Source organism: Talpa europaea (assembly GCF_964194135.1).
Source record: "Talpa europaea genome assembly, chromosome: 11".
Lineage (NCBI taxonomy): Eukaryota > Metazoa > Chordata > Mammalia > Eulipotyphla > Talpidae > Talpa > Talpa europaea.
Genome location: NC_140078.1, coordinates 77,265,479 through 77,286,299, shown reverse-complemented (window position 1 = coordinate 77,286,299; position 20,821 = coordinate 77,265,479). Strand labels below are relative to the sequence as shown.

At 39.9% G+C, this 20,821-nt stretch overlaps 1 protein-coding gene across 5 annotated transcripts in view; it reads left to right on the top strand.

The window, feature by feature from the left end:
* Nucleotides 1–3,998: 3,998 nt before the first annotated feature.
* WDR48 (WD repeat domain 48) overlaps nt 3,999–20,821 on the top strand; it is a gene marked incomplete at both ends in the record, with an annotated part of 39,171 nt that continues 22,348 nt past the window's right edge. For 2 of the 5 annotated variants that reach the window (XM_084247000.1, XM_084246998.1), the window contains 6 exons: nt 3,999–4,046; nt 15,335–15,475; nt 17,701–17,779; nt 18,338–18,420; nt 18,535–18,664; nt 20,608–20,696. In XM_084247000.1, coding sequence (XP_084103126.1) covers nt 3,999–4,046; nt 15,335–15,475; nt 17,701–17,779; nt 18,338–18,420; nt 18,535–18,664; nt 20,608–20,696 — 570 coding nt within the window. Of the gene's footprint in view, nt 4,047–4,729; nt 4,799–15,334; nt 15,476–17,700; nt 17,780–18,337; nt 18,421–18,534; nt 18,665–20,607; nt 20,697–20,821 lie in introns of those variants that run through there. The other 3 variants (XM_084246999.1, XM_084247002.1, XM_084247001.1) reach the window with 3 other exon arrangements.

The following is a 20,821-nucleotide window of genomic DNA, read 5'->3' as shown; positions in this document are numbered from 1 at the left end:
TAATTATTTTAAGTGACTAAGAAGTTTGGCAATGGTTCAACTGCCAAGTCATGGAACCAACCCAAGTGTCTGTCAACAGATGAATGGATAATGAAATTCTGGAATAAATACTAAATGGAATACTTTTTTCACATCTGTGAAAAAAGATGAAATAGTGGCATTTGAGATGAAATGGATTAACCTCAAGGTGATTATGCTAAGTGAAATAAACCAAAAATCAAAGACAGGTGATTTCAACAGATCGATGATTTCACTGATTTGTTGACTATAAATAACAACAAAAACAAACAAACACACAATCAGGTAATTACAGGAATAAATCTTGAATTCAGTGACAGACTGCAATGGTTACCAGATGGATAAACAATGGGGAGGGAGGAAGATGGGATAGAAGCACAGGTGGTTGGGTGCAGGGTGAATGGAACATGTGCATATGGAGGAGGGAAAGTAAAAAAAAAATTTGGCAGTGGTTATACAGCAATAGGTAACAGGAACAGATGGAAAGAGCACCAAATAGTGGACATCTGATGTTCAGAGCATATACTGCATTCTATAAGAGTGCATCAAAAAGGGTTATCTCAGGCCTCCCTGGTGGCGCAAAAACTAGGCCTCCCTGGTGGGCACAGCACTATGAGGCAATTCGCAGCCTCTGCAGCATGAGTTCGATCCCCAGCCAGCCAAGGAGCAGCCCACATGGCGCAGCAGACCTCTCCTGTCTAACCCACTGCTCCCCTCAGCAGCATATTTCATTCAATCTCCCTGTTCTGTTCCCCACTCTGTCTCTGGTGAATCCTCTCACCCCCTGCACCTCTGGCCTATACCCTGGCTCTTGTATGCACAAATAAATAAATCTTTTTAAAAAAAAAAGAAATATTAAAAAAATGGGTTATCTCCCAGAAGGTATCAATAAGATCAGATGCTTCTTGGTGAAAGAATATACAATTAGAGCAATGAATTCTATGGGCATTAGCCCACTGCAAAACTTCTTTCATTAGAGTGAGTTTCTTTTTTTTTTTTTTTTTACGATTTATTTATTTATACAAGAACCGGGGTACAGGCTAGAGGCGCGGGAGGGTGAGAGGATTCACCAGAGACAGAGTGAGGAACAGAACAGGTAGACTGACTGAAATACACTGCTGAGGGGAGCAGCAGGCGAAACAGGAGAGGTCTGCCCCGCCATGTGGGACCCTCCCCGGCCGGCCGGCCAGGATCTGACCGGCGCTGCGGAGGCTGCCGACAGCTTCACAGCGCGGCGCTCAACCGCCTGAGCCACCAGGGGAGCCCTTGAGTGAGTTTCTTGATCAAGAGCACTGTGTGATCAGATACAAAGGCAGTGTATAAAGCATAAAGTTCCCAGATAGTGGTGCTGACAGAACCACAGCAAACAGAGAAAGTAAACCTAAAACTAGAGTAAGTGTATTCCAGAAGTGTATTCCCCACTCCCTAAATGAGCCAGGAAATTCAATGAAGTTGACTTACCTCCTAGTGGCTGGACGATTCTCTTGGAATATAGGGTATTACCAGCAACTCAGGATTAGTCACTGCTGCTGGCCACCTAAACACTCAGCAGACTTGGTGATCCCATGCATAACTCCAATCCTGTGATCATTGCCATTTTGTTCATGATTCCACTGAGCAAACACAGAACCCGGGAGAGGAAACTGCATCTCATCCACAGAGTAGCTCATTTTATCTATATGATTCTTAAGAGTCATTCTGCAAGGTCCGTCAACAAATCCCTTTCCACACCTTCCTTGTCACTAGTTCTCCAATCATGTTCTTTTCATGTCCTTGATCCACTGCACAAGCAACCTTGGACAACGGATTCTGACCATGAATTATCATCCAAGGTTATCTCTTTCAGGCAAAGTGAACCTTAAGACATATAGCTGGAAATTCTGCCCACGGAAAGAACTTCTGCCCATTGAAAGACCTTCACAAATTCAATGTTCTCCAGGTCCAAAGTGGGACTACAACTACATAACAATCGTGTATTGTGCAGATCAATAGTCTTGCATAGTACCCTGGCACATCATGGGCACTCAATAGATATTGTTGAATAGTTTCTTTTTTTAAGGCAGAATATATCCCTCCTCTGCTTAAATCTCTTCAGTAGCTTTCCATTGATCTAAAAGATCCTGCTGGACGTGTCATCTGCATACTTCTTCCCTTTGTTCTCTGTTTGTACTCAATACCTGTGGCCCTCAATTCCTGGCATGTTCTATGACCTCTCTGATTTAGTCTCTGATTTATAGTTGCCTGTTAATTTGTTGTTGTTGTTCCATAAGATCTTTACTCAAACTGTTACCCTTCCTTGCCTAGTTAACTCCTTCTTTCAGATCTTGACTCCAGGATCCTTTCCTGTCTCATCACCATCTTTCTTCACTATATTTATCTGTGCGTTTAGTTAATTCCTGGGACTCTATAGTCTATGACTATATACACTCACCCCTGGGTCCCCAGCACCTAATACAGTGTTTGGCACTTAATAGTGCTAAATAGTATTTTGTTGAAGTGAATGAATACATGAATGAATGGCTGTGTCTGCAACAAAATGCAGTATAGTTTATCTACAAAGTATCATTGACAATTTTACTTAAAAGCTCTCTGCCATCAATTTCTAGTCCTCTCATACACTTTTAATTTAAAAAAATTGGCTAGAAAGGAATTTTTCAAAGCATTAATTCTATACTAGCACTATACAATAGAAATATGTGAACCATGTATATAACTTTAATAATAGCCACATTATAAAAAATACAAAGGCATCAACCTTAATATTAATTATGAAAACCTTCAGTTTTACATAACTGAATACATCTAAAACATTATCATTTTAACATATAATCAATATGAAAATTATTGAGCTGTTACATTCTTTTCCTTACACTGTCTTCAAATTTTAGTAGGCTTTTTACAGTTGTATCATACCTCAACTTAAAGCAGCTGTAGTTTTAAGTGTTAACAGCTACAACGTGGCAGTGGATTCTGAACCAAATAAGGGATTGGGGGGGGAATAACAATAACAACAAATTAACAGGCAACCATAAATCAGAGACATTCTGCAGGGGAGGAGGAGGGAGAGGAATCGGGATCAAAACAGGGGCGGGAAGAGCACAAGAGACTATGGTGATGGTGCACTGGTGAACTGGTGGTGGGAATTCTATGGGGACTACACCCTAGGGGATAAAGCAAACATTGTATAAAAATGAACAATGATGTAAAAATATATAATTAGATAAATTACAATATACAGTCTTTCTATAAGAAAGAATCTGACCAATCTCAGCACCTATATAGTGTCAAGAAAACTACTTCAAGTCAAGCTTTCATCCAGAAGGTTCTAACCATCTCAGTATAAGATGATTTAAACCACACAATGCAGGAAGAACCAACTCCTTTGGGATTTGTAACTTACAAAGTTGTCTCTGGGAACAATTTTTCCTTGTGTGTGCTTTCACTTTCCTATAACATTTTTTTCTCTTACTTAAATGGATACTTTTTTCCTTGTGAATCTGGGGGCTACCACTTCCCAGAGATTTCTGTTTCTCCGTTTAAGTCAGCTTATAATCCTCTGCATTCTTAGGTACTACAACGGTAAATCTTTCAGCTTCCTTAACTGCCTAGTAAAGTTGGGGGTGGTGGGGTCCATTCAGTAGCTATGTCCAGCATTGTTTATCCTTTTCGGCTCGTTCCCTATGCCTGGGCCTCCAAAGCAGGCAAGCGGGAAAACTGCTGGCCAGGGTTTATGCTCCAACAGCTGGATTTGGATTGCCTCCTTGCCCTGGAAAGCGGTTCTCTGTCCGCCTGCATTATATGCACACACGGTTTTGTTTCAGGGTGCTTCTACCTCACCACAGAGCATCCGGTCACAGGGTTGCACACCGGCCAGCACCTGCCCTCAACCCTGCCACGCGCCCTCCGCCGAGTCGGGGAAGGCGGGACATCCGCCCGGCTCGGGCCGCTCCGGAAGTGACGTAGGAGTGTCAACATGCAAGATGGCGGCCCATCACCGGCAGAATACAGCAGGGCGGAGAAAAGTACAGGTATGGGAGACTGGCTGGTCGACCTCTCGGTCACGGCTGGCAATCCCGGGCCCACCTCCAGCGAGCAGACGCCTCGGGCCGCGGTCGGACGGGGTGGCGGCTTCGGGCGAGCGGGACAGGACACGATTGGCAGCGAGGGGTGGGGCCGCGGCGCTAACGGCTTGAGGAAGGGGCGGGGGTGGGATGGGGGCTGCCGACGGGGCCCTCCGGGGCCGGATCCCGGGTGCCTCAGAGGCAGGTTTGGAGCTGGAGGTTGCCGGCTGCCCGCTCTCGAGTAGGCTTGGTTTTGCGGGATCGGGATGGGCTTGATCCCCGCCCACCTGCCTCGGTCTTGCCTTGCCTTTCTCCACAGCGCTCTGCCCTAGCCGCGTCAGAGCGGAGGCCTCCCCGCGCTTCCCCTGCGGGCGGGCGGCGGCGGGGCGAGTGGGCCTGTGCGGGGGCGTGGCGGGGCTGCTGATTGCTGACTTCCCTGCGGGGTTTCTGCGGTGGATTCTGCACGTGGGAGCCCCCGTTGTCTTTTCTGCGGGAGCTTTCTCCCGGGTGAGGTGGAAGCGACGTGGGAGTGTACTGGTGTTAGTGGGGAAATGATAATTCCTTTGCATTGGGAATTTAACTCCCTCTTCGCCATTTCTGCATTTTCAAGGATGCAACCTTGAATCTGTACCGTTTCTATAATTTATTATCCTAGGGTAAAGAGTTATCTAACCTGTCCGTATGTGCTTTCTGCCTTTGTAAATCCACTTTTGCTTGGGGTACGTTTAAGAGTTATTACTACCTATTTTCAGTGATGCCGGGAGTGAAAGCTCTATTATAGGTGATTGCCTGCGGGTACACAGTGTATAGTAATGACGGTATGGTGCACTACTAATTCATTAAACATTTACTCAGCACTGGTTTGGGCCCAAAAATGTGCAGAGAATTCAGAGTCTAAGTAATACCCAGATTTTCTTTATAAAATATGCATTATAAGTAGTTCTACAGGTTGATATCAGTGATTGTTTGATAGTCAGGACAAAGGTTGCTTTTGCTTCAGTAAGGAAGTCCCAGCAAAAGACTGTAAACCATAAAGTTTTCTGGGCCGTTCATTTTATTTTATTGATCTCATTGGTAAGTACAAAGTACTGAACACTCACTATATATTTGTCGAATATATATAACAAAAGTAAAGTAACAAAAACTAAAATAGCTTACCCTGTTAGATGATTTTTAAGTGCTTTGTGTGAGAGGATTTAGGTAAACCCAGCGTCCAAGCCAGTGGTAAGAATGTCTGCTCCTGACTGAATTATGTTACAAAATTATAACTTCATTGTATTCTTGACTCTAGATTGCTACACACCTTACTTTAGTAGAGATAGCTAATCCAGCCTCTCAACTTCTTGTATTTAGACTCAAAAGTACAGAGTGGAGAATAATATGTACATTAAATTACACTGGGGGAAAAACTGTGTGTTTTAATAAGCTGAATGTGAACCATCTCGTGGAAAGTGAAAAAAATGATGATTACACTCTTGCCGGTCAGAATACAATACTCAGGGTTTGGGCCCTTAGCCCCTTGCTCCCAAAAGCATTCAGATAATCAGATTGGTGAAATGACTTAAGTTCCTATGAAAAGCATTCAAAAGATTAGCCAACTGAAGGGATGACTCAGTGAAAGTGTTTTATGTGGTTTTGTTTTTTTTTTTTTTAATCAGTGCGGGTTCTTTGCAAAAAAAAAAATAATAATAATAAAACCCAAAAAAATACAAAGTAAAAGTGATTTATTTTCAAGAAAACTGTGTACAGTGTGATATATAATCCTTCGCCAGGGTTTATCTTTCCTCTTTTTTTTTTAATTGAGTAAAAGTTGGTTTATATTACCATATTTGTTTTAAGGTTTATAGATTGAAACCTGTACAAATGTATGTTTCTACGCCAAGCCTGCCACCAGAGCCCCAGTAGTCTCCACCAGGCTCCATTGAACTCCTTCTGTCCACCCTGCTTCCCTTCCTTTCTGGTTGCCTCAGTTTTGCAGTCAGATGTCAAGGGTTTGTTATTTATGGCTTTGTTTTTGTCTGACCCTTTATTTTGTTTCTCTTTATTCCACATATAAATGGTACCATCTTCAATTTTTCTTTCTCTTGATTTATTTCACATAACATTGTTGTATCCAGTTCTACCCGTGTTTTCACAAATGGCAAGAATTGATCTTTCCATTTTTTATAGCTAAGTAGTATTCCATTGTGTGTATATACCACATTTTTCTGATCCACTTCTTCATCCTTGGACACTTAGGTTGTTGCCATAACTTGGCTATTGTAACTCTTCAATAGACATGTGATATATAGTTCTCTGCCACAATTTTCCAACCTGAGCACTATTGACATCTTGGGCTGTACAATTGTGGGGAAAAGGGAGAACAGAGAAGGGTGTTGTTCTGTGCATTGTAAGTTGTTTAGTTTCATTTCTGGGGCTTCTACCCATTGGATGTTAGCACCTCCCCGGTTGTGGTAGCCAAAATGACTTTCCTGTAGGGCAAAGTTTCCATTAGTTGAAAGCCACAGTTCTGTACCTCTTTGTCCATATGTATGTGATTTATGTGATTTTTTTAACTCTATGTGGAGTCGTATTATTCAGTTTTGTGTCTTACTGTTTGTCATAATTTTAAATATACATTACTGTTGACCCAGTTGACATCTTGTGATGGTCAGAAAGATAATCAATCAAGTGTCAATTTAGATATATAATGCATTTCCCAAGATATCAGAGCAAATCCTTCCACTTCCTTCTGATCCCTCAGTGTGATGATTTTCCAGCAACCTCAGTCTGTTGCTTGACTCTGTATCTTTCCTTCATTTATGGCCTTTTCCCTCATTTGCTTCAGAATTCTTGGAGAAAGCTTGGGCAAAAGTTACTTTTGTTCCAGGCTTAGGAATGGTAATATCATGCCCTACCATTCAGTAGTTAAAGAATAGAAATACTTGGCTTTCCATAATAGAAGAATTCTCTTGGTTGGAAATGACCCAAAATCCAACTTACCCAGGTTCACATAATGAAAGACATATTAGTTCACATAAATGAAAACTCAAAGAGGTAGTGCTAGTTTCATGAAAATTTTGAAACAACAGGCTCACTTTGACTCTATACCCTAAGAAAAGATGTAAAGAAAACTTCACCATTGGTCTGCCTACGGTTGTCCTGTTCATTCCCCAGTTCCAGATGTTCCCTTTTTAAGGCATGTGACTGCACCTATCCCAGACCTCATGTCTTTTCATGACACTATCCAGGGTAACAAAGAGTCTCTTAAGTAGCCCTTGAACAGTTTCTCCTGCTACTTGCTCATTTTGAGAAAAATATGGAGAGTGGGAGTGGGGAGTGGCAACCAGCAAACATCTTTTTGTCAATACGTATCCTTCCCTGCCAAATATCTGGTAATTCTAGACCTATTTAGAGCTCAGTATGGTTTTTCCCACTGATTCTAAGTCTCAGATCTGGGTTGGTTGGTTAATCTTTGAGACTTTTTAGGGAAATTAGAATAGTGCCAAATCCTGGCTTTTCAAGAGCAAGGAAAGACCCTTCTTTAACAAATTAGCCAAATGTCAAAGGTGACGATTTAAGTATAGACTGCGTCATAAAAAATTCAGTGCCATATGACACCTGTTAGAACGGGGGCCAACAAACTTTTTAGATAGTAAATGTTTTAGGCTTTTCAGGCCAATCTGTGTCATAACCACTCAGCTCTGCCATTATATTGTGAAACCAGCCACAGATGATACCTAAATGAGTAGGTGTGATCATGTTCCAATAAAACTCTTTACAAAAACAGGTCCTTGGGCTGGGTTTGCCTCACAGGAGGTTTTGGGTTTTGGTTTTTTTTTTTTAAGTCTCTGCTTTAGGAAAAGGTGAGGCTAGAATGTGTCCTATTTTTATTTACAATACTACTTTTTAGAATACTTCTTAAAATCAACACTCTTGAAATAACATATCAAAAAGTCATGGTCCACAAAATTCAACAGGATGTATAAATTATTGATATTTGGCCAGTTTTTCTTGGCCAAACTTAGCCTTTTTTTCTTGGCCAAAGTTAGCCTTATTTAGCTTTATACACATATATGATTCCACCTATAGAAAGTTATAAAACAGGCAAAACAAATCTGTGGTTTAAAACTAAATGAAAGGTCAGATCTAGATCGCCTGAGGGTGTTGTGTAGGGATTGAGAAGAGAATGGGAAACTCTAGATTAGAGAGAATGTCCTATATATCTTGGTAGGGTTTTATATTATACAGGTATATTCGTTTTTCACAAGTATGTTTGTACAGTTGACATGTGTACATTTCACTCTGCATTTTTTATCTTGAACAATGAACTCTGGTGATAATACATGCTGAAGTATGTATATCAACAAGTTGACATACAACTTGTTTTGAAAGACATGGAAAATAAGGTGTCTTATTTTTGTAATTAAGGTTACAGACCTTAAAATGGAGGTATTACCCTGGATTGGCCCAGTGATCATACAAACCCCTAGAAACAGAAAACTTTCTGCAGCTGGTGGCAGAAGTCAGACTTGAGATATAAGAGGAATCCTTCATTGCAGGAGAGGATCATAGAAAGCTCGAGAAGGAGTGCAGCCTTTAAGCATAAGCAGCAAGGAAACAGGGCACTCTGCCCTACAATCACTAGAAGCTGAATTCCACCCACAACCAACTTGGAAGCAGACTCTCCCAGAGGCTCCAGGAAGGAATGCATACCCCCTAATTCTTATTGATTTAAGCCTCCTGAGAGACCCTGAACAAATGGACCATCCTTGCCTCATTGGACTTCTGACCTTGTTAACTGTGAAATAAGAAATGGGAGGTGTTTTAAGTAACTAATTTGGGATAATTTATTATGGTAACAATAGAAAGATAATCTGATTATCTCTTGAAGTAATGGTAACGAAAGATATGTTTTTCTCCTTATTGCTTTTACTCTCTGGCACATTGCCAATAACTCTAGCAGCATTTCACCTTGAAATGTGATCATCACTTAAGTTCATTCCCACTATCTGATTTATTTGTTTTGAGTCCCAGGTAGTTGCTAGAGAAATTAAGCAAACAATGTTTTCTGTGCTACAAATACTAACAGTGTAACTTAAATATATGCTGCTGGAGGACTACTCTATTATTTTTCTACCTGTCAAAGTCCCTTCAGTTGGCTCTTCCAAAATGAATACCACTCTCTGCAAGTCTGTTTTTCCATCTCTTGCAGATTTCTTATTAACACCCTCTTCTCCTCTTTTAAAAAGGCAAATCAAGGCCATCAGATATGAGTTCTCAACTTCTCTGCCTTTGCTGCACTCTAGACTTGTCTAATTGCAAATTTTCCAGGACTGTGTGCACTCATTTATTGATCCTATAGCTAACACCTTTTACTTTTTTTTTCCCTTCATCTCTTCTGCCTACAAAGCTTCCCTAAATCTTAGTAAGAACCTTCATTTGCTGTCACTTCTAGTTATACTCTTTCCCCCATTAGAATGAAACCTCTGGGAGGACTGTTGTACTCACAAATGTATCAGCATTTGGAATGAAGTCTGACAACTGCTGGATGTGTAATCAATGTTTGTTAAAAAAATTAAATCCTGTGGGGGCCTCCCTGGCGGCGCAAGGGGTTAAGTGTCTTTAAAAAAATTAAATCCTGTCTTCCTTCTATTTTTATACAGCCAATTTTTCCCCTAGCAAGTTTTTAACATGTCTTGGAACATATCACTATACATAGTTAGCTCATCTTCATTCCTTAATGACCACTCAGAATTTATGTACCATAATTTAACCACTTCTTCATTGAAGATATTGCTTTTGTTTTTTCCATCATACTAAAATTTACTTTAAAAATAATAGCAGGGCCTCCCCTGTTGGCGCAGTGGTTGAGCGCTGGGCTGCAAGGCTGCCCGCAGCCTCTGCAGCTCCGGTTCTTTCCCCAGCCACCGGCAAGGGTCCCACAAAAAAAAATAATAATAATAGCAGAGGGGCCTCCCTGGTGCACAGGGGGTTGAGATGCAACCTATGAAGCTGTCCACAGCCACTGCAGCACGAGTTTGCTCCCCCGGCCTGCCAGGGAGCAACCCACATGGTAGACCTCACCTGGCTCGCCGCTGCTCCCCTCAGCAGTGTACTTCGGTCAGTCTTCCTGTTCTGTTCCCACTCTGTCTCTGGTGAATCCTCTCACAACCCTCCACCCCCTGCACCTCTGGCCTGTGCCCCAGCTCTTGTATGCATAAATAAATGGATTTTAAAAAAAATTTTAAATAATAGCAGAGTTATAAAATAGTAAAGGAAGTCTTACAAAACTAAACCATAGAACAGAGATAGATAATACAGAATGTGTAAAAGATGAAAGATAAGTTTGAACGTTCCAACAGCTGACTGATGGGAGTTTAGAAGGAACAAAGAAAACAGATGGTTATTAATAACTATATAAAAAAATTTTATATAAAAAAATTTCACAGAACTGCTGAAGTGCAACAATCTTCTTGATTTAAAGGGCATTTCTAAATATATAGCAAGATTGATAAAAGAATCAAATCAAGAAACATTGTAGCCCCAAGGGGGGGGGGGAGATTTTTAAGTTAGAGGGAGGGGAAAGGAGGACAGTGAAATGGGAGGTGTACAGGGAAGTATGAGAATGAGTTCACTTTAAAGTTTGATAAGGCAGAATAGCATTGAATTCAGTGACAGCACTGGATGCTAGAAGAAGTTAGAGCACTGCTTCCAAGTCTGTGTGTGCTCCATAGTCTCTATTAAAGGAAATGTGGGCCTCCCCGGTGGCGCAGCGGTTGAGTGCTGGGTTGCGAAGCTGCCCGCGGCCTCTGCAGCGCCGGTTTGATCCCCGGCTGCTCCCCGGCCACCGGAGGAGGGTCCCACATGGCACGCAGACCTCTCCTGCCGCCTGCTGCTCCCCTCAGCAGTGTACTTCGGTGCTCCTGCCTGCTCTGCTCCCCGCTCTGGCTCTGGTGAATTCTCTCACCCTCCCGCGCTTCTGACTGTACCCAGCTCTTGTATAAATAAATAAATAAATCTTAAAAAAAATAAAAATAAAAAAAATAAAGGAAATGTGTAACAAGAAAAACAGATAAATGGCCTTTTGAAGCCCCAGAGATTCAGAGAGACTGAAGTTAACATTGAAGCCAGCATGTTCCTGATAGCTTTTCAATGTCTGATTTTTGCAACAAATATTTATTAAATGTCTTTTATATGTCAGACATTATAATGAAGATAGAGTGGTAGGAGGAACAAGGTAGGCTCTCTGCTTGCCCTCTTACAGCTTTTATTTTTTTTTTAAAGATTTATTTATTTATTTATACAAGCACTGGGTACAGTCAGAAGTGCGGGAGGGTGAGAGAATTCACCAGAGCCAGAGCGGGGAGCAGAGCAGGCAGAAGGACCGAAGTACACTGCTGAGGGGAGCAGTGGGCGGCAGGAGAGGTCTGCGTGCCATGTGGGACCCTCCTCCGGTGGTGGGGAGCAGCCGGGGATCGAACCGGCACTGCAGAGGCTGTTGGCAGCTTCGCAACCCAGCGCTCAACCGCTGCGCCACCAGGGAGGCCCTTACAGCTTTTATTTTAATGGAGAAGAGTAATAACAACAAAGGTACATAGGCATATGGTAAGAACTGTGAGGGAAATTTGTAGGGTAAGTGGTTGGGAAGAATTTTTGTAAATGATCTGAAGGATGAGGTGAGCCATACAAAATAAAATCTGGGGGAAGACTATTCCTGTGGAGGATGGAGTGGTAGCGAATCTTCTTGACACAGGGAACTGTAAATTGGAAGATCCTTAGTGGGAACGAGTTTGATGTGTTTGAAGATCCAAGAGGAGTCTGGTGTAGATGTCATCAAAGAAACTGGGAAGTTAATTTGAAGTTAGTGTGAGGTTGCAGGGTAGAACCAAAGTGTGCAAGGGCTTTAGACTTTGAATGTTGTGAAAAACATCAGGAAGTTTTCAGCAAAGAAATACATGCTTTTATTTAAAAATTTTCTCTTATGAGTCATAACTGTATTTCCTGCCCTCAGGCTTTGTGAGATACCCTTATATTCTTATGTTAAATTCTTTTTTAAAAAGTTTAATTTAAAACTGGTTTGAGTAGTTTTCAGTTACAGTTGCTTGCATCCTAAAGACTAGGTTAAAACAGCATCCTTGTTTGTGGGTCGGTCATTTTCTTTTTAAAAGGTTTCCTTTTGGGGATCTTTGTTCCTCTTTCTGTTGGCAAGTTTGACATAATCTTTTTTTTTTAATATTTTATTTTATATAATTCTTACATCATTTTTCATCTTTGCACAATGTATGCATTTTCATTATGGTTGTAATCCCCATACAATTGCGCAAACCTCCCCCCCTTATTTTGACTCTGTTCCTTCCTCTCCGCCCCCCCCACCCCATAGTGTATCTTTGGTTTATAGTTGCTTGTTGATTTAGATTTTTACTTTGTATTGATTAGTCTTTTTCCTAGTCTCTTATTTAAGTTTTCTAAATTCCTGCTATGAGTGAGACCATCCGGTATTTTTCTTTTTCTTTCTGGCTTATTTCGCTGAGCATGATCCCTTCTAGCTCCATCCATGTTTCTGCAAACTGCATGTGTTTATCTTTTTTGATTGCTGAGTAATATTCCATTGTGTATATGTACCACATCTTCTTGATCCAGTCATCTATTTTTGGGCATTTGGGCTGTTTCCAAAGCTTAGCTATTGTAAATAGTGCTGCTATAAACATAGGGGTGCAGGTGCTCTTTGGAATTGATGTTTCTGTGTCCTTTGGGTAAAGACCTAGGAGTGGAATTGCTGGATCATATGGAAGCTCTATGTTTAGTAGGTCCAGAAATCTCCACACAGCTCTCCATAGTGGTTGGACCAGTTTGCGCTCCCACCAGCAGTGCAGGAGAGTTCCTTTTTCTCCACACCCTTGCCAACATTTGTTGTTGCTGGTTTTTTTAATATGTGCCATTCTCACTGATATAAAGAGCTGATGAGACTCAACAAAAACAAAGAAAATAATCCAGTCCAAAAATGGGCAGAAGAGCTAAAAAGAAACTTCACCGAAGAGGAAATGCAAATGGCCAACAGGCATATGAAAAAATGTTCAACATCACTTGTAATCAGGGAAATGCGAGTTTGACATATTCTTAATGTTTTATAAGGAGTCTGTGTGTTGTCAAGACAGACTTTTCTTGTTCATATTCATTAGTTTTCCAGTTAGATATTTGTCTTTTGAATTTATTGGTGTTATTTTTGACAACCAGAAGGGTTTTTTTAAAAATATCTTTTTTTTGGGGGGGGGGACCCTCACCGGTGGCTGGTGATTGAACTGGTGCTGCAGAGGCTGCGGGCAGCCTCGCAACCCAGCACTTAACCACTGCGCCCAGAGGAGGCCTTTTAATAATATCTTTATTGAGATAAAATTCACCTAAATTCACCCTGTTAGGTACAATTCAGTGATGTTTAGTATACTCACAAAGGTGTGTGCTGATCACCTCATTCCAGGACATTTTCATGACCCTAGAAAGAATCCCCATGCCTATTAGTACTTACTCCCAATTCTCCTCTCCAAACCCTCGCCAGCCATTAATCTACTTTCTGCCTCTCTGGATTTACATATTCTGAATATTTCATATAAGTAGAATCATAAAATCTGTGGCCTTTTGTAGCTGTCCTCCTTCACTTAGCATGCTGTTTTCAAGGTTCACCAGGCTACAGCATCTGTCAGTACTTCACTCCTTTTTCTAACTGCATCATCATATTCCATTGTGTGGCTGTACCACATTTCCCTTATCCTTTTGTTAGTTGATGAACATTGAGTTGGTTGTTTCCACTTTTTGGCTATTGTGAATAATTCTGCTCTGAACATTTGTGTACACGTATGAAAGATTTGACTTGTATTTGTTCAGATCAGATTTGTCTTTTCCTTTGCAAAGGTTGCTCTCTTGTCATGTTAGCAGAATCATCTCTATATAAAGATTTGTATATTCTCACCTGTGTATTTATGATTTAACTATTAAATTTCAACTTTTAATACATATAAAAATTAATTTTGGTTGAAGATTTGGAGAAAGAATATGCTATTTGGGGCCTCCCCTGGTGGCTCAGCTGTTGAGCTGGTTCATTCCCTTGCCACTGGCGAGGGTCCCACAAAAAAAAAAAAAAAAGAATATGCTTTTTCCCTATAGGATTACTAGGTAGTCCTTAATAATTTATTGAATAATTTAGTAATCCCTCATTGACTTGAAACACTTTATATCAAAACGGAATACTAATAGCAGGAAAATATGTTTCTGAATTTTGTTTTATTTGAATGATCCTTTTATGTATTTCTGTTGTGGTACTCCTTGGTAATTCTGATAACTTTGTGATACCTTTAAGTATCTTTAAGATCTTAAGAGAATATCCTTCCAGTTATCAACATCTTAAAAAAAATGACTGGATATTCCCCCCCAAAATTATTTATTTTGCCAACTTCTAGTCTAGGAAGAAATCTAGTAGGACTCTGAGTTAGCAAAGAATTGTTAATTTTGAATCTGCCTGTGTTGTGGTATAGCATCTCTCCTTCATTCAGGTTCTTCCTTTATGTACCTTGTTCTGTGGATTCCAGGTTTTCCTTGCAAGTTGTATCTCTAGGTATTTATTCTTATTGCTATTACATTTGGGCTTCCACAAACTCATTATATTCTTAATAGGTTATTTCATTGGAGTTGAAAAGTTTTGCTTTTGACTTCTAACCAGCTTGTTGGACTTTTCCTTAAATGTAAAGGAAGCATTTTATTTGATTCTGTTGGGTTTCACACAGAGCAGACTGAGTAGCAGTAACAATGTAGGGCAGAGTGCTCTGAAGCTGAGTGATACTATAGGAACTCAAAATTTCATTTTGCATGGCAGGTCAGGGAAAGCCTTTTTGAGAAAGCATCATTTAACAAAATCTAAAAACTGCAGTAGGAATTAGCCAGACAGAGTGGGAGGAAAAGCTTCCAAACAGAGGGAACCCGTATGTGTGATGTCTGGATGTACAGTATGTACAAAGAACAGGAGCAAAGGGAACAACATGAGTGGCAGAAGAGGTGAACAAGGCATATCTAGTAGAGTAAGCAACAGGTTTCTGAGCAGAAGTCAGAAACATTCCAATTTACATTTTTAAGAAATAGCTCCAGCTGCTTCGTCATTCCTCTCTGAAAAGTAGGTTTTATATTGTAAGACATGGGGTTTTGAATTTCATATGGACCACTAGTAGGATCCATATTGTTATTTCATGTTTGTAACTTCCTAAAAGGTACATCTTAACATTTGTCAGGTTTCCTATGTTATTCGAGATGAAGTGGAGAAGTACAATAGAAACGGAGTGAACGCCCTGCAGCTGGACCCAGCACTCAATAGACTTTTCACCGCCGGCCGAGACTCCATCATAAGAATATGGAGTGTCAATCAGCACAAGGTAAGGCATGGATTGAGTTTACATTTTAAATCTATACTTAGTAAACTTTGGTCTCAGCTTTCATAGTATCAGATTTAATGTCTTTGAGCACTGAATTATTTAGTACACTCTATAAAGAAACTGTAGGGCTTCCCTTGGTACTGCAGCGGTTGAGTGCTGGGCTGCGAAGCTCCCCGTAGCCTCTGCAGCACTGGTTCAATCCCCGGCCACTGGCGAGGGTCCCACATGGCACGCAGACCTCTCCTGCCGCCCGCTGCTCCCCTCAGCAGTGTATTTCGTCGGTTTGCCTATTCTGTTCTCCGCTCTGGATCTGGTGAATGCTCTCACCCTCCTGTGCTTCTGTCTGTACCCAGTGCTTGTATAAATAAATAAATAAATATTTTTAAATGAATAAATAAATAAAGATACTGTAACTAGAATTCTGTAACCTTGTGAGAAAAATATCCAGGGAAGTTTTATAAGTGTTTTTAGCTAAGAGATTCCATAAATTAGGTTTGTGATGAGAACTCTCTATAGGAACAAAGAATTGGTATATTAAGAGAATTACATTCAACAGTTTTTCTTCCTGTTTTATATGTTCCCAAAAAACTTCCTTGGCAACCCTTTTCAGTGCTATTAAGAGAAAGTTGAAAATGTTTTTACATTCAAAATTCATCTTGAACAAATATTTTACTCCTTCATTTGAAAGTGATTGGGGTGCCCACAAAACCCATAGGTCCTTATTAGACAATATTAAGGTTGGTATAAAAATAAGAAGACTACTCAGAGTCTTTATTCTGGAGAGTAAAAGTCTGCTTTCTGAAGCAGGGAAGGGTATTTAAATACATGTAAAGATAAATCCCCAAATGGAAAGAAACACTCTTTGTATTTGTTTGAATGCCTGTGTTGTGAATGACATAGCAAAGAAGATTCAGGGAAGGAAAATGAGCATTTATGAAGTTGTTAACTATGTACCAGACACTCTTGGAACTGTAATATCCAGTATGATTTTAACTCTCACAATAGATCTTCTATGCGACTGTAATGATCCATTTTCATAGCGGGGAAAACAGGCTCAGAGCAATCCATGGTGAAATAACTAGTAAATAGCAAACTATAAACGAGTCAACCCAAAACCCTGATGCTAAACCTTGTGTTTTTAAAAGTCCATGTCTTTTTAGCAACTATTTGAATACGATGTTCAATCTACAATAAAAAGCTACTGCTTTGCACAGTTGCTGGATAATATTTCTTTAAATGGATGTTGGTCCAGTGGGTTTTGAACATTGTAACCAGTGGAAACAGTGGTAACCCCATGTCAAAACATGAAAAGTAAAAAAAAAAATTACGACTTTGAAGTGCTTTTTGGAACTTATGTTTGAATTTGTATGTCACCTTTCTGGGAATTTACCTTATTTCAAACAAGTTAAACACTCATAAGAAGTAACCCAGAAGAATGTAGAAAGCTGGCTTTCATGCCCTCCTGAAACATCTTTATTCTGATCTTCATTTTATAACAAAATTGAATGGCATCATTTCTCAGACAGTCTTTTAGAGAATGTCTTAAAGTGCCTTGAACTTGCTTGTTTTAGGTGTAGAATGTAATTAATTCTGTTAAGGCCTCTCCTGGCAGTTAAGCCAGTGGAAAGGAATAGAAGAATCTTGAGTTACTGAATTGAAGTGGTGATATGGGTAGTTCTCCTTTTGCCCTTGCCTCCCATTTCTCTGAAGGACTGTCAATATCATGAGGAAAACATTTAATTCAAAAGGTAAAAACAGCATGGGGAAGCTAAAAGCAAAAGTGTTTATCTGCCTTGCAGTCATCCATGCACTTTACCTCACTCATTAGCCTCATTTCCTGCTGGCTACTGTGACCCCTCACCTCTACTGATTCAAATCCTGCCAGCCTGCAGATTTGTTCCTGGCCCTTCATTTAGCACTTTGTGTCACATATAGTGCCTAACCTAGATCTTGATGCCCTTTCCACCACAAGGCTTAAAAATAAAGCACTTATCCTGGAAACCTATAGTTTCATTAGTAATAAAACTGTCCTGAAACAAAACTTCTATGTAGCATTCATTGTCTGAAAGCTCAGCTGTTTGATGAAATTCTAGTTTGAATTCAGTTGTCAATTTTAAGGCCATAAAGCAGTGTGTCACATAAATTGAATAATATAAACATCTATAATTGTGTTAGAGCTCATCTTATACTATAAACTAATGGCATTCTTTTCTTTTTAATTTTAGCAAGATCCATACATAGCATCTATGGAACACCATACCGATTGGGTAAATGACATTGTGCTCTGTTGTAATGGGAAGACATGTAAGTATTTCTTTGGATTATTGGGCTTCTGGAAATTTTTAATTCAATGAGGTATATTTTTCAAGTAAAATTTTTATGACGGGGCCTTCCTGGTGGCACAAGGGTTTAAGACACAACCTATGAAGCTATCCACAGCCACTGCAGCACAAGTTCGATTCCTGGCCAGGGAGCTACTCACATGGCAGAGCAGACCTCTTCTGACTCACCTGCTGCTCCCCTCAGCAGTGTATTTCAATCTGCCTGTTCTGTTCCCCACTCTGTGTCTGGTGGATCCTCCCACCCACCACGCCTCTGGCCTGTGCCCCAGTTCTTGTCTGCATAAATAAATAAATCTTTTAAAAAAATACAGTTGGTTGTAGACTATATAATGGTGTGTTTGTTTATGAATGAACAGTAACAGATATTTGAAGTAATGTTAGGAATATTATAGTCAAGTATGTATATATCTGTGAATGTGTGTGAACATTAATCTGAATCAGTTCTACATTGTGTTAAGATAAATCTTTAAAACAGTGTTAAGTCATCCTACTAAGGGATTTGTTAATTCTTTTCTTCTAGTAATATCTGCTTCTTCTGATACAACAGTAAAAGTATGGAATGCACATAAGGGATTTTGCATGTCAACATTAAGGACACATAAGGTAAAGTAACAAACATATTTTTCAATGTATTTAGTATTAGGATTAGGAGCTTTATATGACTCACTTTCTTATTGATCTATAGAGTAGGTCATAGTATATATGTTTTTGTTACAGGATTATGTAAAGGCCTTAGCCTACGCCAAGGATAAAGAACTGGTAGCATCTGCTGGGCTGGACAGACAAATATTCCTTTGGGATGTGAACACTCTCACAGCATTGACTGCCTCAAATAACACTGTCACAAGTAAGGTGTTTGAAAAATTTCTTTGAAAGTGATCTAAGATGACATACATGAAGAATGGTTTACAAAATATCTTTGATAGGTTTGCATCAAGACTGTTTACAAATGGGGAGTTCCACCTACAGCTTCTATAGCTAATTCCCACTACAGTCTAAAAACAGTAATTTCTCCAGGTATAACCTGGTTGTTTTTGTACATGTGCATGTCTTAGCTCCCTAGCTTAGTGTAAATTCCTGCAGGACAGGAGAGTCTATCTTGTTATTACTTTGTATATTCCCTAGCATTGCCTGGCCCCAAACTACACACTCAAAAGATTTTATTGATGGAGGTGATGACTGCCTGACAAAGTAGACAGTGTTTGACTTTTTAAAGTGTTACTAAATATTAAGAGACTTTGGGGCCTCCCTGGTGGTGCAGGCGGTTGAGCGCCGCACTGTGAAGCTGTCCACAGCCTCTGCAGCGTGGGTTCGATACCGGCCGACTGGCGAGAATCCCACATGGCAAAGCAGGCCTCTCCTGTCTTGCCCGCTGCTCCCCTCAGCAGTGTATTTCGTCAGTCTGCCTGTTCTGTTCCCTGCTCTGTCTCTGGTGAATCCCCTCACCCTCCCGCACATCTGGCCTGAACCTTGGTTCTTATATAAATAAATAAATCTTTAAAAAAAAAATTAAGAGACTTTGAGTTAATGGCCATGGTGGAAAATAGCCAAAGGAAAGAAAGAAAATGTTCTTGGTGCCTATTTTGTAAGACACTTTCAGAGAAACCCTGAAGAATCCAGTGAATTCCCAAAGAGTACAGGGAGGTTATAGGGTGTTTTTAGAAGGAATTCAGAGACTTTCACAGCAAGTTTACAGCGTGCATGCCTCAACAGCTAAGAGAATTCAGATTACTGGGTCAGCCCCATGGAAGTCTAGACTGGAAACAGCCTCATCCTTGGCCCATCCTACTACAGTTGGGTAGGCCAGGTGTCAGAAAGACTCCTAGAAACACATTTTGAGTAAGCCTTGCCTGGAGGATCTTGGTTTAGGATGCAGGCCTGAGCTATCTAGATCCCTACCTTGTAATTCCAATTTGCTTAATAGATACAAGTTAGTATTATTTCTATAATCATAAACAAACTTATGTATCTGTTGCAGAGTCTGTACCCCTAAAAAAAAAAAAAAAAAATCAAGGAGAGCAAGGCGAGAAGTGTTTAGACCTCACATATTTTCCTGGGAAAAGGGGAAGATGCAATTTTTAAAAATTACAAACACTGTTCTCCCAACTTTTCTCCTTGGCATATACAAAGTTACATTAGAACTATTTTAGCTATGTCAATGTGATTATGCCTTAGTCATGTCAAACTAGACATTTTTCATTTTTATTGACACATATGTATCTTTGACTATCTTTGTAAATTAGGATCATACTATATAAACAGCTTCATATGCAGTTCTTTTCATTTCAATGATAGACTTAATAGTCAAAGGGTATGAACATGATTCTGGCTACATATTGCCTAATTTCCTTCCAGAAGAGTTGGATACCAGAAGTAATGCATGAGAGTGCCATTTTACTGCATTCTTTTCAGAAATATTACCTTGTGTTTTATCTGATTTGGTAGGTGAAAGTAGTATTTTTGTTTCCTTGAATAATAGTAAGTGTTTACATATTTTTCATTTTTATTGACACATATATATCTTTGAATATGTGTTACTTATACAGATATCTTGATTGGCAGTGCAGTTCAGTATAGCTGGTGTTTATGTGCATTTGTTTATGTTCAAATCCAGAGGTGGTGTCAATTTTGGTAACAATATTTTTGTTTAGAATTATTTCCATGATAGGTAGATTTTTTCTAAAACAGTAAAGATAAGATTTTGTCAACCAAATAATTAAACTTGCAATGTTTGCTAAGGACTAACAGCTAATAATTTTGTTAACATTTATCTTCATTAATCCTTAACAGCTTCTTCTTTAAGTGGGAACAAAGATTCCATATATAGCCTGGCAATGAATCAACTGGGAACAATCATTGTATCAGGGTCCACTGAAAAGGTAAGGAGGTACTTAAAAACGTGTATTTTAACACTAGGAAACAAAGAAGCCAAAATAATTTGATCTGTGTGATTACTAAGTACCTACACAGTGGTTGTGCTTGGTGGATGTCAAAAGATTTTATT